This window comes from Kogia breviceps, chromosome 3 (assembly GCF_026419965.1).
Source record: "Kogia breviceps isolate mKogBre1 chromosome 3, mKogBre1 haplotype 1, whole genome shotgun sequence".
NCBI lineage: Eukaryota > Metazoa > Chordata > Mammalia > Artiodactyla > Physeteridae > Kogia > Kogia breviceps.
The window spans coordinates 25039383-25057215 of record NC_081312.1 but is presented as its reverse complement, the minus strand read 5'-3'; the positions used below and the strand labels follow the sequence as shown (position 1 = coordinate 25057215).

The following is a 17833-nucleotide window of genomic DNA, read 5'->3' as shown; positions in this document are numbered from 1 at the left end:
TGTGTTCATTCTATATTTGTGTGAAAGTCAAGTTTTTAACTTTTAGAAAATTACTCTTTGATGGTGATAGTGGGTATATTGTTTTCCAGGTTTCAAGTAAGCTACCACATGACAGAAAACAAACAAGCACGTTGGTGACGTAGAGTGTAGCGGATAAAGTGCCTTCCCACAAGCAGTCACATTTTGACCTTAAATCTCGAGGTAGCTCTGTGAGGAAATGGAGTAGATGGGGCTAGGCTCACCGAACAGCTCAGGGAACTTAGACCCAGATTGAGAAGGGAGGTGACTTGTCCCCCAGGTCACCTGTGCCCACAGTGGCAGTGCCAACAGGGCCCCAGAGTGACGCCAGTGACATAGGCTGGTCCTCCCTCCTGTTCCTGCCTTCCACACCTGCCTATCCCGGTGAGATCTGGTTAAAATGAACATCAGGAACAGCCCGTAAAAGGAAAGACACCCAGGTAGGGGCCGCTGGAGGGGGAGGGCTGCTCTGGTGGCTTTGCCTGCGTGTATATGGGCCGCTGTTGGCAGCCTCTTCTCCTCCTCCTGTAGCAGCCGCTCACTCCTCATGGGCCAAGGCTCCCCCAGCCTGAGTCCCCGGAGCCCTAGGGGCCACCTTTCAATGTAGTAACTGGGGGCCCGCAGCGACTATAGCAATATTTCAGAAAGCTTAAGGGAGGTCATACATCTCCCCATGACAGGTCTGCCCAGACTAAATGAAATGTCATTTCTCTGCTTTGGGCTGGAATTCTGTCAGCTCTGTCTGGCTGCCCTGCTTATCTTGGGCTGATCAGGAGCCCTGATCGGACCTTATAGGCATCCTTGACAAATAAAAATGAATGATTACTTAATAAACGCAATTGGTTTGGCAAATATGGCCTTTCAGAGCTCGTCTCCGTAGAGCTCCAAAGAGCCTTAACAGAAGGGGTTCTCAGTGGTCCCGAGGTGGGGGCCTGCCGGCTCATCCAGGACCAGCTCTGGCTGGGCCCCCTCTCCCAGGAAACAGAAAATGGTGGCCCTGGGGCATCCAACATCTCAGCCTGAGTCTGGGAACTTGACACAGGGTAAAGTTCTGTTCCTGATGCCCACAGACACTGAGTACTGGACATTCCTTTCCCCCAAGAAAAATGTCAGGAGCGTGTGGGTAGCAGGGCACAGGGCGACAGTCTAAGTGTCAGGACTTTAGATAACCTCTTTAACCCTGATTTCATCATTTCTTAAAAAGGTGCAATGAAACCTAGTCTGCCGCCCTCCCAGGAGTGTTATGAGGAATCAGGAGCACCTAGGAGAGGTTACTAGGTCCCAAGCACCCTGATACTCTCATTTACCTGACAGTAGCCCGTGAGAGTGGCACTATTATTATTTCCATTTTGCTGAAGTCGAGAGTATGACTAACTTCTTTAAGGTCACAAAGTTCAATTGAGAAGTGCAGAAGTCGGCGTGAGCCAGTATAGAATAGTGGTTCCTGGAAGGCTGTGGGTCACACCTGGTTTGAATTCTGTCTCCACCTCTTTCCAGCCAGGTAGCTCTGGGTACATTAAACCTCGACGAGTCTCAGTTCCTAATCTGCAAAATGGGGACCATGACTGTACTTACTTTTAGGGCTTTTAATAAGGATGACAACTACTGTTACTAAAGGGACTTATTCTTGATGATTTAATTAGAGGCCAGTTATCATTGACTGGGATTCAGAGGAGACTAATGGGGTTATTATAGGAGAAGCATCATAGGCCGGAACCTCAGCATCCCAGAAAAACGTGGAGAGTCAAGGGTCTCGCTCATGTTGAAGGCAGAGTCCTAAACTCACATGTTTGGCCTGTTAGAGGCAAGGGGATGAATAATAGAACCAGTCTGTGATATGTAACTTAGACCTCAATGAAGCTGTTTAACAAAATAGAGCCAGTTCCTGCCATCATATAGGAGCTTATGATAGTGGGCTAGATGGTTGTTAATCAAATAATAATACAAAGAGTGTGCTAGTGATAGAAAAGTGTGAGGGTGTATGGCAGGAGAACATCATTTTAGTCTAGGAGGTCAGGGAAGGCTTCCCCAGGGAGGTGATGCTCAGTTGGGGTGGGAAGCAAGAGAGGAGTGAACCAGGTGAAGGGGAGATGAAGCAGTGTTCCTGGAATATCATGTGCAAAGGCCCTGAGGTAGGAAGGCACAGAGATTATTAGAGAAGAGGAAGAGAGCAAATATGGCTGGAATGTCAGTGTGGTACAAGATGAGACCAGGGAGGGAGGCTGGGCCTGGTTGTACCGGACTTTATAAACCAAGGAAAGGAGTCTTTATCTTAAGTTTTTATCTTAAGACCCTAATCCTATGTTCCCCATCCCACGGGCCCCAGCTCCTCTCCTCTAGCTGGGATATGTTTGTTAGTGACCATGGGGTCCAGCCGAGGCTGAGGGATGCCAAGGGCAGTGTGTGTCCTAGGGCATCAGCTTCCTGGGTTAAGCATCTCTTTGTCCTGTGGAAACCCATCAGCAGACCATCTGTGGGTCTGGGTCTGGCTCTGTTCAGCAGCTGTTCCCTAGCTGGGAAGAGGCTTTTAGCTTTAATAAAAAGGGAGTAGAGATAAGGAGGCTGCCTCGGCAGGGAGAGCAGCAGTGACAGGATGATTTAAATGGCCTCTCCAGTGTCATTTCTTCTGTGCAGACATCATAAATCAGATTAGCATTGGGCTCTGGCAGGGAGGGGAGTAGGGAAAGGGGCCTGAAGGGAGAGGGGAGAAGGGCTTGTGATTCTGGGTCCTCCTGGGACTGGCCTGGAGCTGCTGAGGCAGCCCCAGAGGGTGATGGGGTCGTCTATTCCTGATCTTCAGCCCCCGGCCTTGTTCTTTGGAGAAGGGGCAGGTAGAGTGATCCCTACCCCTACCCAGCTTTCCAACCCATATTCAGCTTTGGGGGGAAAAAAAGGAAGAGGGACTGATGGAAAAACCAGGGAAGAGTGGAGGGGCAGGTGTGGGAGGTGGGTGTTACAGCCTTCAGAAAACCTAGAAGCAGTGGTTCTCCTACCTTGCCATCCATTCAAATCACCTTGGGCACTTAAAAAAAATACTGATGCCTGGGTACCACCCCTAACATTTCTGAGTTCCAGCTGAACCTAATGTGCAGCTGAAGTTAGGAAGAGCTGGATGAGCGTTCAGCTTCTATCAAGAACGATGCAGGGGGCTTCCCTGGTGGTGCAGTGGTTAAGAATCCGCCTGCCAATGCAGGGGACACGGGTTCGAGCCCTGGTCTGGGAAGATCCCACATGCCGTGGAACAACTAAGCCAGTGCGCCACAACTACTGAGCCTGCGCTCTAGAGCCTGCTGAGCCACAACTACTGAAGCCCACTTGCCTAGAGCCCGTGCTCTGCAACAAGAGAAGCCACTGCCATGAGAAGCCTGCGCACCGCAACGAAGAGTAGCCCCCGCTCTCAGAAACTAGAGAAAACCCGCGTGCAGCAGTGAAGACCCAACGCAGCCAAAAATTAAAAATAAATGAATAAATAAATAAATTTATTTAAAAAAAAAAAAGAACGATGCAATCTCAAGCCATCCCTTCCACCATGACTGCTCAGGCCTTCCTCTTGAGAGTAGCCAGACTGAGGGGCCAGAGTAGAAATCTCTGAGGCATGTGGCAATGAGGTGCAACTCCCACCCGCCTCCCTTCTCTTTCAGATCTCGCGCCACCTGGGCAAGATGTACAGCGAGATGATCTTTGTCAACGGCTTCGTGCACTGTGACCCTCACCCAGGCAATGTGCTGGTGCGGAAGTGCCCGGGCACAGGAAAGGTGGAGATCGTCCTGTTGGACCATGGGCTTTACCAGGTAGGAGAGCCCTTTCCCCCCAGGGTCTGGTCCTACCTGGGCTCAGAGCCCGCTGAACTCCCCTACTGGCCACAGAAATGGGAAGCAGATAGCAAGGTAGCTGAAGAGGGCCCAGCCCTACCCCCTAGAACTGTTATTTTGTGGAAGTCAAGGTCATATGAGCTCTCCAAGCTCTCGGAGCCTCAGCTTCCTCCTAATAGAGTGAGAGTGATAACACGTCCTTTAGAGGCAGCTGTGAGGGGTAGATGAGATTGTGCCTGGATGTGTGAATGGACTTTCTCAGCTGCAAAAAAAACCTTTTGCCCAGGGAAGCCCAGGCCAGCCAGACCCTGGGAGTTGAGCTGCCCTTACATGAGCTGGACTTCAGGGGGAAGGGTAACTCAGCCCCAGTGAGGAGGTCATATGTAATGGGAAAGGGCGCAGGGAACTGATAGGGGTTGGATGGTCCTGACTATCCTCTGGAACTTGGGACACAGAGCTGGTTCCAGCGAGCCACGTGTGCCTGCCTGGAAGTTCACAAGTTCAGTGTCAATCCCAGGACCCAGGTCCTGGCTTGATTCCATGAGGCAGGTGGTCCTGAGGAGGTTTCCCCGGTGGTCTCCTGCTCCTCCCCTCAGAGCCCTGGTCCCACATCCCCAAATCTGGGCTTCCTTTGAGAGTCTCAGGGGTGTTGGGCATGTTAGTTTAAGGTAGACACAGCCCCCAAGTGAATGATGGCCCAAACACAACAGGTGTCTAATTGCCTGCTCACACAGCAGTCTGGGGTGCGTGGAGGAGCCTGAAAGCAGGGGCTGACCGAGGCTGTCGCTCCCAGGTCTCCTTGGGGGTCTCGCCGTCCACCGGCAGCAGGGGTAAGGGCCCGGAGGAGCATGCATGGGAAAGTTTTCATGGGCCAGGCCTGGAAGTGGAGCTTCTGTCACATTCCACTGGTCAGAGCTCGGGCGGAGGGCTCCATCTAACTAGGAGGAAGGCGGGGATCTTAGACCCAACTTGGGAAGAAGAGATTTTATATATATATATATATATATATATATATATATATATATATATATAAATAAATATATATATATATATATAAGAGATTATATATATATAGATTATATATATAGATTTTGGTGGGCTGTTGGTAGCCTTTGCCACTCAGGACCAAGGCTGGCCAAATAGTAGCTTTGTACTTGGACCTTCAAGGGTGGCTGACTGTGGGAGAGGAGCAGACATTGTGCAGGAACCATGGTTTCCCTCCACTCCCCTTTGCAGTGGTCACACCAGCCAGGGACTAGGTCTTCCACGGGGAGAGGGGGCCCAGGTCCTGCCATGCTGCCCCCGCTGTAGGTGCTCACGGAAGAGTTCCGCCTGGATTACTGTCACCTCTGGCAGTCGCTGATCTGGACCGACATGAAGAGCGTGAGGAAGTACAGCCAGCGCCTGGGAGCCGGGGACCTCTACCCCTTGTTCACCTGCATGCTGACAGCCCGGTCGTGGGACTCAGTCAACAGGGGCATTGGCCAAACTCCAGTCACCGCCACTGAGGTGGGTGCCCCCGCCCCGGTCCTGCCCTGTCCCGGATGCAAGGGGCAGGGCCAGGCGTGGCCTTTGGAGCCCTGCCAACCCAGGGTCTGGGGTTCTATACTGGTGGGCTGTGGGGATGGAGTAGGGGGCAGAATTAGAGATGTACTGGATGAGGAGGAGGGAGGGAGGGAGAAAGAGTGTGCCTGGTTGGATGGAGGGACAGGGGACGCTGTCCCACTGTGTCCCTCCTGGCCTTATCAACCTGGAATAGAAGTAGGTCACGTTAACTGTATAATCCAGGCTCTGTGACTTTCACGACAACCTGCTCTCATAAGATTTCAGGCCTCCACCAAGTTCGCCCCCAGGACTTCTGGGAATCCCCAGGGACTGTCTGGTAAATAAGTCTGGCACCACCCACTGTCTCCTACTGGGCACCATCTCCCATCGTGGGGTTGCTCTAGGCCACCCTCCTGGGCAGGGGCCTTCACTCCCCATGCCGTACTCAAGGGCTGCTTGTTCCTTCATTCCTATGGAGTTTTTAGTGAAACAGCTCTTACTTATGGTCTTCCTCCATTGGATCTGGAGTCTGGGCTGAGACCGATCCTAGGAACACCTTCTCCATGTACTTGTACTCACCTCTGCCCCTCCGGCAGGGACTTACCGGGTAGCTCATTCTTCCTGGCTCAGGGTGAGCTCCCTCCCAGGCTTCTTAATCCCTCACGGAATTGCCTTCTGTCTTCCCAGTCCGTCAGTTTGCAGGCCTTTGCAGACTTGCCCGTGTCCTTGTGGGGAGGGGCTTATGCTCACCACAGGGACATGGTCCTGCTGTGCAGTAGGAAGACCTGGGCTCCGGTTTCAGCACCTGCTTCTGGTGGCATGACCTTGGATGGTTCTAGTCGCCTCTCTGAGCCTCAGAGTCCTCCCTTGCGAGCTGCCTTGTGGTGGGGGCTTTAGGAATGGCTGGGTCCAGAGTCTCCAGCGATGTCACCAAACCACCAACCGCCTCTTGCCATCTCTTGGCTCTGCTTTCCTCCAAGTTGACATCATTCCCCAGCAAACTTGGTGGCAAAGATGACCACCGGTTACCCCAGGCTTACACAGGTTTCATTCAGCTCATCATCTCAGAAGAGGAAAAGCGATCCCCTTCGTTTGTTGAATAGGGATGATAATTTTTGCTTTATTGGTAATGCATGTAAAATGCCTCCTCATGGTTTCTGAAATTTGTTCACTGAATAAACATTTGTTTTTGCTGGACCCTGGACTGGGTGCCTGTGGATCCAGTGACGAACAGACAGACAGGACTTCCATGTAATTTGCACTTGTAGAGGAAGACAGACAGTAAACAAGTGAATAAACAGGTAAATGGAATAATTGCAGGCTAGAGGTGCTGGGGCGGGGGTGGGAGATAAGCAGAGTGCCGTGATGATGGGTGATGGGGGTGATGCTGTAGAGGAGATCTCGCTGGGGAGTTGACATGTGAGCTGAGGCCCGAAGGACAAGAAAGGCACCAGCCACAGGAAGAGCTTGGGGAAAGCACTCCAGGCAGAGGGCACACGATGCATTAAGGGGGCCGGGTTGGGTGGTCTGGAGTGTGTGAGGAGGATGGTGGACTGAGAAGCGTTGGGAGGGCTGAGCTGGGAGAGCAGCACACAGGGAGAATTTCAGATTCACTCTCAGGACAAAGCAGAGCCTTTGACAGGTTTTGAGCAGGAGAAGGATGTGCTCAGACTCGCTGTGTTAGGTATTTCTCTGGAGCGGGGCAAGGTGAGCAGTGGGGCAGGAGTCCAGGTGGGAAGATTATGGGGCTCAGACTACGCTGATGGAGGCGGCGCAGAGCAGGTGGAGCCGAGGTGTATTCTGGACAGAAGAGTGAGAGGCCTTTCTGTCGGCTTGGACGTGAGGGGAGGACAAGGGGAGAGTCAGAGTTGCATCGTAGCTCTTTGAGGTGAGTTATGGGATGGAGGGGGCACCACTTCCTGACATAGGAAGACTTGGGGAAGGACATGTTTGGGGTGGGAGGGTCAGTAGTTCTCGGGAGCGTTCAGATAGAGCTGTCGTGGGCAGCTAAGCCTGGGGCTCAGAGATCCAACCTCGAGACATAGAAGTTTGGGAGTCGTCAGCGTATAGATGGTATTAAAGCCACAGGGATGGCCGAGGTTGCGTGGCACACAGTAGGTTCTCAGTGAATGATATCTGGTTTTATTATCTAAGTTAGAGTTTTAGTTTTGCAATCAGGTAGACATCCAGCAGGTTCCAAGCTTGAAGGCTGTGCTGCTCCGAGAAGGAGCCCCTCGGGGTAGCCTGGGTGGACACAGGGGCTTCCGTTGGGGCTGAGAGGGGGTCTGGAGAGCGGGACCTTGATCTGGCCTTAGCCTCCGCAAGCAGGGCGACCTGCAGCTGTGCGGGGAGGTGGCGGGGAGGCAGACGGCCTCTTGGTGTCTGGCTCGTGTTGAGATGTTCCAGTCTGATAGCTCCTGCCTGGGGGACATTTCAGGTTTCGCAGCGGCTCAGCTGTCAGCGGTGCGCGCGTGTTGCTGAAAGAGCAGAGAGCTCTGCTCCTGCTGCAGAAAGCGGCTGGGCTGGGTGAAGCGCTTGGCAGGGGTGACTTTGACGGGCCCCACGCGCCTCCCCGTACCTTATCCCTGATGATCCTCTGGGTTCTGCTGGGAGGTGGGCACAGACGGTGTTAACATGCCCAGTTTGGGGAGGAGGACATTGGTCCTCTGTGAAAGGCAGTGTAGTGGTGAGGGTGTGGTCTTGGGAGCTGCACGGCCTGGGTTTGACTTCTGACTCACCTCTGACTAGCCGTGGACCTTGGGGAGGTTACTTAACTCCTCAGTGCCTCCGTTTCCTCCTCTCACATGGGGGTATACGCTCGCCCGCTAGGGTTGCCGTGCGATTAGATGAGTTAACACATGCAAGCATTGTCAGAGCGCCCGGCTTACTTAGTGATGCTCCACACGTGTGGCCTATCGTCACCGTTGTCACCACCACTGTCTCTCTGGAGACTGAGAAGGGATCTGAGCCTCACTCTATACTCAGGACTCTGGCTAGAGGCAGTTATCTGCCCAGAACCATGCAGAGCTCAGGGACGGGGAAGGCTGGGAAGCCAGACCCCAGATTTACCCAGCAGGATGGGAAAGGGCTAGCCCTGAATCCTGCGCTGGGGACAGGAGGACCTCGGGCAATGGGCGGGCTGACGCTGGCTCCAGCGTGGAGGACAGTGATAAGCGGTGGCCAGGTGGGCAGGTCTGGTGGGGTTGCGGGGTCAGGCAGGATATGGGGCAGGACTTTGGATTTGTTTTGGGGTCAGCAGATCAGCCCTCTCAAATGCACCGGCCTGGGCTTGGCTGGAGGGATGGGGGAGACGACTCAGAAGCACCAGCTTCCAAGGCTCCTTCCAGACCTGGCCTGAAATTGGTGGCCAGCAAAGAAGCCTTAGAAAATAACACGAGGGTGGACCCCGGGCTGAGAGGCTGGACTCATCAAATGGTTGGTGGGGAGGTAGGCTTATGGGCTTGGGGGCTTGGGGGCTGGGTATGGGTGACCTTGGCTGCCGGGAGCTAGGATGGCAGAGGCAGCAGAGATGCGGCCTGGCTCTGCTGATGTGCTCCTGCTCCGGTACTGCGCCCGGTGCTTGGCGAGAAGTTGGGTGAGATGTCCCATCCAGGTTTATCCGGCTACGAAGCCCCTTGGGCTAGGCTTCCCTCTGGGGAGGATTCCCAGTGCTGCCGAGACAGCTGTGCCAGACGCTCCCTCCCGGAGCTTCCTTGCAGCCCCTCAGGTCACAGGCTGTCCGGACAGCCTGCCACCCGGGGCCCCACTTCCCATGCCAGGCGTCTGTTTGTCCTCCTGTCTCTGCTTCAGGACTCAGAGATCCGCGACAATGCGGCCAACTACCTCCCCCAGATCAGCCGCCTTCTCAGCCTCGTGCCGCGTCAGATGCTGCTCATCTTCAAGACGAACGACCTGCTGCGGGGCATCGAGGCCGCCCTGGGCACCCGCGCCAGCGCCACCTCCTTCCTCAACATGTCACGTTGCTGCATCAAGGCACTGGCCGCGTGAGTGTGGGCTCTGGCCGCTCCTCCCCTCTGTCTCCCCGACCGGCCCCAGGGGTCTGCACACCTCCAGTTTTCCCCACCAGTCCCCAGGGCCGTGCCTGAGCTCCCCAAATCTCCGGCTCTCCCTGCAGGAAGTTAGGGGCAGAAAACAGCTCCAGTGACCTGGCTGATACCTCGGGGCTGTGTTTTAAGGTGGTCCAGAGAGCCACCTCTACTTGTTAAAACTGTGGATTCTAGGACCTCACCCTCCCGGGCCAGCTTTCCAGGTGATTCTTACCCTTGGTAAAGTTGACAGTGTTTTCGGAAAATCTCAGTCCCATTCAAACGTCCCCCGGACTTGGGATCGGGATACCCGGGTTCACATCCCATCTCTAGCTGGTCCTGGGACTGTGTCCCCGGCATTGGCCAGGCAGTGAGGCCAGTGTTCTTTTCCCTGCAGGTGTGGCGGTGGTGACTCAGGAGAGTGTCACCAGCAGGCCATCTCGGAATCTCAGGTCTTTTGAGTTGTCTCAGCACCCTTGAGGTGTTGATGAGGAAGGGAAGGCTGCTTCCTCAGGGAGGTAGTGACAGAGGAAAGAGGGTTCTAGGCTCTCCTACCTGACAGTAGCAAATACACAGGAAGGCCTGTGCTCTGGCTGGATGTTCTCACCTGAGAGGGCCGGCCTGGACTGTGGTCAGCTCCGAGCCCCTCCGTTCTAGGCAGTGAATGGGTCATTCTGGTAAATGGGTGAAGGGAGTGTTGACCACATACATCATGCACCCACTATCAAATACTGAGTTAGATTACAGGAAAATAGACTGTATACAGAAAGGGCCAAACATGATTCATTCTTCCTCTGAGGTTCGGGAAACAAAGTCTCGGGAGTTCCCGGGCGGTCCGGTGGTTAGGACTGGGTGATTTCACTGCCGGGGCCCAGGTTCAATCCCTTGTCGGGGAACCAAGATCCTGCAAGCCACACGGCACAGCCAAAAAAAAAAAAAAAAAAAGGAAGTCTTGAATAGGCGGTCATCATAAACATCAATTTTCATCATGTCCTTTTGTTGATGCAGAAGAGATTGAGCTGGGCTGAATCCACAGGGGCCCCAGCCTCCCAGGACTACCTTGATTAGATGTCCAAGTGATTCTTAGCCTCAGAAAGTTTGGGAAAGCTTTTACATTTGGGTTTGGGGGATTCTGATTTGATAAATATTAACTCCACTTTTGGAAAAAGGGAAACGGAACGTGCTACCCACTGGGTTCACTAGACCTTTGATACACTGTGAAACAACCGCTTTTGCTGACCCCACTTACCTGGAAAATGCCTTTGGAATAGCTGAGTTCCTCTGGTCCCTGACTGGGCCGTGGTCTGATCCGTAACCAGGAGTTGTCCACTGGGGCCGGGGGCTGGTGAGTTGGCAAAGCCACCATCTTCCATTTTTCTAATGATACTGAGTATTTCTTACCTCTTTATCTCCTGTTCTCTCCTCCCTTCCTGCCCCTCCTGCAGGCACAAGAAGAAGAATACCCATTCATTCTTCAGAAGGGCCCAGATCTCTTTCAGCGAGGCCTTCAACTTGTGGCAGATCAACCTTCATGAACTCGTTCTGCGTGTGAAGGGGCTGAGGCTGGCCAGCTGGGTCTTGGCCCTGCTCTGCTGGCTGTTGCCTGCGCCACACTGAGTGGACTTGCTGTTCCCTTCCTGGTGTGACTCTGTGGTGGCCAAGGGGTCTTTTCACGCCTCACTCCTCCATCATGTCTCTACCCACTCGCCCCGTTTCTGCCAGCTGGTGGCCTGGAGCCCCACGGACACCATCCATGGCACCGTTATGCTCCACCTCTGAAATGCCTCTCCTTTGGAGCCCTTGTCTTGGGACCCCCAAGCTGTGCCATGTGATAGGTTTCTTTCTCTCTGTATCCAGGGAGAAGGCACGGCAGTCTGCTCTCCCGCTCCCCACGTGGGCCATTGGGTTGGATGCCCCCCACTTCCGTTAACCCTTCCTGTTATCAGGATGGACCGTGAATCCCACTGAGGGCACATTTAACTTGTAGGAAGTTTGCTTTTGCTGGAGCGGAGCGTGGTCTCTGAACTGGAGAACAGTTTCCTCTCCTTGCGCTGTCACTCCGCAGAGGTGCCCACCTTAGCAAGGTGGCTTGGCACCCAAGCCAGCCTCTGTTGCAGCTGTGAGTGAGTTCACTGCTGTCGTGGTGACCCCCTCTGGTGTTTTATGTACCGTGATTCAATAAAAACCCCTTCAGGGTTGCAGGGCAGAGCTTGGTCAGTGGGAGTTTTATTCCAGGTTGGGAGTGAATCCACTTTGGCCACTAGGTAGGAGTGGATCTGGATGCCGTGTGCCATTGTGATCTGCTTGGCTTCTTGTCCCTGATGAAATCCTTCCACCCTTCCACTGTGCGGCAGCTTTCTGATTCTTGTATGTTTCTCTCGCTTTCTAAGACTGAGACCTTGGTTGGAGTTGTTAGGAAGCCCAAGGCCAGGAACTCAGAGGCTCAGCTGAAACCTCTGACTTTGGTTCCCCCGGCTTCTCACCTCATTCCCTGTGACCTGGCACCTGCCTTGTTCTACCAGTTGGCTTCTGACTTAGCCCTTGGATTCATCATTTGGTACCCCCAGTCCCGGAGACTGTAGTCTAAAGTTCAGTCACTGTGGCTGGGCTTCCACTCTGAAACCTCTTTGTCACCTGTCTGGGCTCTACTTCTACCTTATTGCCTGTTGCCAGCCTGCCCCTCCCCCCACTCGATCATCTGGTCCTGTTTTGGGGATACCCGCAAACTCCTGCTCTAACTTCTGTGTTTGTGTGGTCTCCAGATCCCTAAGACCCCAGATATGGCAGGTCCTAGCTCTCACTGAGCATCCAGGCTCACAGAGAGTGATTGCGTTTAAATCTCTCCGATCTTACTTCACTGCATTCATGAGGGCAGAAAAAAACCTAAATTTAAGTCTCATTTTCTGTTCTCTTTATTCATAATACAACGAGCAGAGTGTTCACTGACCAGAGTTGATTCGCAATCCCTTTTTTTCTTGAAAGAATTAATTGTTCTTAGTGACCAGTTGGATGCACCCAGAGACCTGAGAGAATAATTTGCAAGATCTGTTGTGAGTCTTGAGGATGCATGCTGCATATTACATTTTATGGTGTCTTTTATAGCCACTGAAGTAAATATAAATGTCCTTTTTGTTCAAGGTAATGGTTACTTGCTTTTCACTTTTGGTTTAATGGTTGGCTTCCTGCTGCCTTGGGATCTAAAACATCAGCATGTTGCCAGAACAGTTATCCAGAGAGAGCTGAGAGGCTGGGAGAGTTTGGGGTACAGAGCAGTTTGAAGATAGGAGGGGTCAGTGTTTACTGAGTGCCTTCCATGTGTGAGGGAATATGCTAGGTTCTTTGTAAATAAGTTACATCATTGATTTGTCTCATCAGCTCTATGAGGGCGAGGGGTCATTAGCCTCACCTCACAGAGATGGGAACTGAGGCTCAGAGAAGTTTAGTAATTTGCTTGAAGTCACACAGCTGCTGAATGAGGGTCCATGCTTTGCTTTTTATTCCACAGTGCTGGATAGTAGGTACCCAGCTCATAGGAAATGCAGATGTCCTGGTTTGTACTAAGTGCTCAATAAACACACAAATATTTAGACTCTCAGAATACTTCACTGTTTTCCAGGGAGTTGAAACCTGTGTATTGAAAAAGAAGCTGCACGTGCCAGTCTCCCTCTGCTAGGAACACTGCCTTGTTTGATTGTCAGGTTAATTTCCGCAGTGTTCTGAGCCCACCCCCGGGATCAGGGATGGTCATTCTCAGCATGATGGGCTGCTAGGTGCCCCCGTCCTCCACCACTGCACGGCTGTAGGGACTTCTAATGACACCTCAGAAAATGCGTGTGGCTCCAAGCGGCACAAATCCTCAGGGGCAGTGCTTTGGGGGTTTGGAATCACCCTCAGCGTAAGCAAATGTGAGAAGGGTGGGATGGAGCCTTGCCGAGGGACGCTTGGGGCTTCAGCAGTCTCAGGGTGTGGCCAGGCGGAGCTAGGGTCTGAGCTGGGAACTGGTGACTGGGCAAGATCTGAATAGACAGGATGAACAGGGTTGCAGAGAGTTCCTGGCGGCCTGGCCTGCTGGGAGTGATGTTTGCTGGGCTGGATCGGGGGTGAGAGGCCTTGAATGCCTGGCGACCTGGTGCCGCTGCTGTTTGTAACTGGCCAAGGGGGACAGGGGAGGCCCCGGCTCCTAAGCCTTAAGTCTGCAAATATTTTGGTAAAACCCCATTTGTTCAGAAAGGCTCTGCTCTCACCTCCTTTCCTTCCCCCCTCCCTCCTTCCCTCCGGTGGAGTAAAGCTTATTACAAAGCTGCTCTCTCCTTTTCTAAAGGAAGGATGAAGGACCCTCAGCAGAGTAAATATTAAACCTTGGGCTGTGATGTCCATGTTCCTACAGCCAGTGCCTCCTGGCCCGGTTCAGTTGACTTCTCTGGAGGCTGCCTCAGCCCCCATCATCGGCTAGCTCCTCTTCTAGCCAGGTCACCGTGCCCCTGGCCAGCACTGCAAGGGACAGAAAGCACTCTTTCTGCCCAGTTCTGCCTTTGGCTTAATAATAGCAAAGAGCCTCTGGTGTTTCTTCCTGTTTTTCTCTCTCCCGTGTGTGAAGGGAAGTCCAGGCTGGTGAAGTGGTGAAGTGGTGAAGTGATGGGTATCAATTGCCCCCTGACCCCTGACATTTCAACTCCCATTTCCTCATCCCTTCTTCCTGAGCAGTGCTTTCCAAACTTCCCTGTCTACATAAGTAACCTAGGCTCGTGTTAAAACACAGGTTCTGCCTCAGTGGGTCTGCGTGGGGCCTGAGGTTCAGCATTTCTAACCAGCACCCAGGGGATGCTGCTCGTCTGAGGATGATGCTTTGAGCTGCAGGGTTCTGATCAGTGGTTCTGAAGGTGTGGTCCCGGGACAGTCAGCATCAGCACAACCCAGGAGCTGGTTAGAAATGCAGATCTCAGACCCCGTTCCAGATCTGCTGAGGCAGAAACTCTGGGGGTGGGACCCACCAGGCTGTTTTAATAAGCCCTCCAGGGAACTCTGTTGTACACACTCAACGGTTGAAATCTCTGGTGTATAGTTCTCAACTCTACCTGCACTTCGGGGTCACCGGGAGAGCTCTGAATGCCCAAGATTCTGATTAACTTGGTTTGAATGAGGGCCAGGCATTTAAAACAATTTTTTTTAAACTTTTAATTTTGAAATAACTTTAGATTTACAGTAGGTTGCAAAGATAGTACCCAGAGGGTACCCACATAGAGTTGACCTAGCTCTCCCTAATGTTAACACCTTACATAACCAGGGTAACCTTTATTAACACTAAGAATTAACGTTAGTACGATACCATCAACTAAACTATTCCAGTTTCATCAATCTCCCCCCACGAATGTCCTCGCCACGTCCCAGGATCCAGTCTAGGACGTACTTTACATTCATTTGTCACGTCTCCTTAGTCCCTGCTTTAGGACGGCTCCTCGGACGTCCCTTGTTTTTCATGACCTTGACACTTTGGAAGGGCACTGGTCAGGTATTTGTAGATCATCTTTCAAGTTTGGTTTGTCTGATGTTTTCTTGTGATGAGAATGGGATTACGGGTTTGAGGAAGAATACCACAAAGGAGGCACACCCCCCCATCATGTCACCCCCCGGGAAGCATCATATGGACAGGGGGGATGTGCTGATTTTGTTCTTTAAAGCTCCCCAGCCAGGGTTGGGACCCAGTGTTAGGCTCATGCACCTTCCAGGTATCTTCTGGAGAAGGAAGAAATGCAGCTTATGAACTCCACGGGTGGGCGTTAGGCAGAGCCTCTTTGAGATTAAGGGAGGCCTGGCTATTTCCAAATTAAAAGGCTCCCAGGAAACTAAAAAATGCAGGTATACCAACACAAGGTAATACAAATGGCTGTGTAATTTTAATGTTTACATTCACCGCACGTTAACTCTTTAAGCAAACACACAAGTGTAGTGACAAATGGATGTAACATCAGAAGCGTGAGCACCAAACCCCTCCCACCAAAAGATAGGCCTGACACTAGCAATTTTGTTTTCCAGGTGTATTTGCAGTCCTAGACATGGAAATCACTGGTGGGAGGTTGGCAGGGAGTGCTCTGGTCAGTCACCCCTGAGGGGTGGGCCTGGCGTCCTCTGCATCGCCTGGCCTGGCAGCCACCTCCCAGTGCCCAGAGGGGAGGTCAGAGTCTCAGCTGGGCTGGTGGCCGACTGTTTCTAGCCCACGACTGACTGCCCAAGCCCTGAACGACGCAAGTGCTTGGTGACCCTTCCTCTAGGTGAGTAATGACAGAGAGGGAAGGCTGGAGGATGGGGTGCCAGCAGCAGGACTTTCCTCCCTCCATGGTGACACTGGGTGGGATATGAAGTCCTTCCAGGTTGATGAACTGGGGACAGAGGTCAGGGGCTCTGGGTATTCCTTGCCCTCTTGGAGTTTCCAGGGCTGTGTGTAGGTGAGGGTCTTCTTCCCTGGCCCCTGGGTGCCTGCTCCTTTTTCTGCCAAATGTAAGCATGTGCACATCAGAGTATCTACAAACATCTGTTGACAGCGGCTGCTACCATCATGGAGGTGATGCCCTCCAGCCCGAGGTCCTGGGCTCTACAGTTGGCCTGAGTTCAAATCCTGTTGCCCTCAGTGTTCTGTGTGATCCTGGGCAAGCAACACAACTTCTCTGGGCTTCAATTCCTAGATTTGAATAGTGGGAATAATAGTACCTACCTCACAGGGTCATCGGGAGGATGAAGTTAGATAATATATGCAATGTACTTGCAGAAATGCTGAGAGAAGAGAAACCATAGCAAGTGCTCAATAAATGTCACTTATTTTTATGATTAGCCACCATGGCAGACCGTATTCCCAACGCCTTTTCTTTAACCCTGCCCTCTACGTGAGAGGCTGAAAAAGTGAAGTCTTGGTTTCCCAGCTTCCCTTGCAGCTGGTGGTAGCACATGACATGGCGGGTGAAGAGGAATCTTTTGGAGCAATTCTGGGAAGTTTTTGTTTTAGATATTGATAAAGGTATAGTTTGTTAGTATTGGCCCTTCTTCTTCATTCCAGCAGGGGAGACTGGAGTGTGGTTTTGGATGTCTGGAACTTTAGCAGCCATTTTGTGATCTTGAGGTGGTAGGTACAACTTGATGTTTTATTTGGGCATGTAGCAACCTCTGTGGATGCTGGGCGTCACTCCTCCCAGGCACATGACAACCCTATGAAGTCTAGGGACCACTATTATCCTCTGAGTACAGGTGAGTAAACTGAGGCACAGAGGCTTAGATTGCTTGCTAGAGGCACACAAACAGTGAAAGGATGGTGGAGCCAGGCTTTGAGCCAAGGTAGTCTGCAGCCAGAGCTTCGGCTCTCAACTGCTGACTTTCCATTTTCCTCCGCTGGAGTGGACTGCTTCCACTGAGCCTGCTAGAGGTTGGACCTGTCCTGCCTTCCTGCAGCCTCCTCTGTCTGGAGCTAGTGGGTTCCTGCAGTGGTGGGCTTCTGTGCTCCCTGTAGGGAGTGCAGCTGGGCAGTGGCACCGTAGGAGAAGTCATTCCTCTGCAGAGGTTGGGCCTGTATGGCCTAGGGCTCGCCCAGCCAGCGAGGCCTCACATCAAGCCTCTTGGGCAGCTCCGGATGCTGGAATGCATCCCCTTCTAGGGAAATCCTTATAAGGGAAGTTGACATGGGCAGAGATTCAATTTTGCCCCTTGGTAAGTAGGAATATAGAGGAGGTTCTGCCTTTTTCACTTCTTCCTCTCCCTCCTGCCTGCCCTCAGGTATGCAGGGAAAAAAGTGATGACTGACAGGAGATTTAGGAGAGAAACCAGGAACATTCAGGATGTTATAATGAGCTGATTAGGAGTGAGTTCTGACTTGTAACAGCTTATGTCCATAATAATCAGATGGCACAATGTGTCCAGAGTAGGCTCTGATCTTTTTCCTACCTTTGTCCTGGACCATATTCTCTGGACAGGGGCCAGTGAGCCGGGCAGCTGGAGGTCAGGCCCATCAAGCTGATTCTGCTCTCACTGGGCAGGTTGTTTTGGTTTCTGAGCCTCTGCTTCCCCTGCTATGAAATGGAGTGGTTGTCCATAGGTTGCCTTTCTTGGAGGACTGTTATCAATGTGCCTAGATGGTGCCAGTGAAAGCGACAGGGAAAAGCAACACTAAGAAACTAACAGATACACAGCGTGCAAGTGAATAGTTTATCTACCCAGAATCCCTTGCAGCTTTAACAGAACTCCCTTCTCCTGTAGCGACACCCATTCTTGCGAGTATGCTGATCCAGTGTCTCCTACACGCCATGGGGGTAGACAGATGGCCATCTCTCTGGCCACAGACATTGGTTCCAGTATGGGCTCATGACTCCAAGGGCATTCCTGTGACTTTCAGCAAAGACTATGGAGGATGACTATCTTTCCACTGGTTGC

General features: G+C 52.4%; 1 protein-coding gene across 6 annotated transcripts in view; it reads left to right on the top strand.

Moving 5' to 3' along the window:
- Nucleotides 1-11627, top strand: part of ADCK1 (aarF domain containing kinase 1) — a 113852-nt gene extending 102225 nt beyond the window's left edge. For all 6 annotated transcript variants that reach the window (XM_067027975.1, XM_067027979.1, XM_067027978.1 and 3 more), the window contains 4 exons: nt 3660-3809; nt 5142-5339; nt 9186-9379; nt 10867-11627. In XM_067027975.1, the coding sequence (XP_066884076.1) occupies nt 3660-3809; nt 5142-5339; nt 9186-9379; nt 10867-11038 (714 nt within the window). In that variant the 3' untranslated portion in view covers nt 11039-11627. The remainder of the gene's footprint in view (nt 1-3659; nt 3810-5141; nt 5340-9185; nt 9380-10866) is intronic.
- Nucleotides 11628-17833: the final 6206 nt, after the last annotated feature.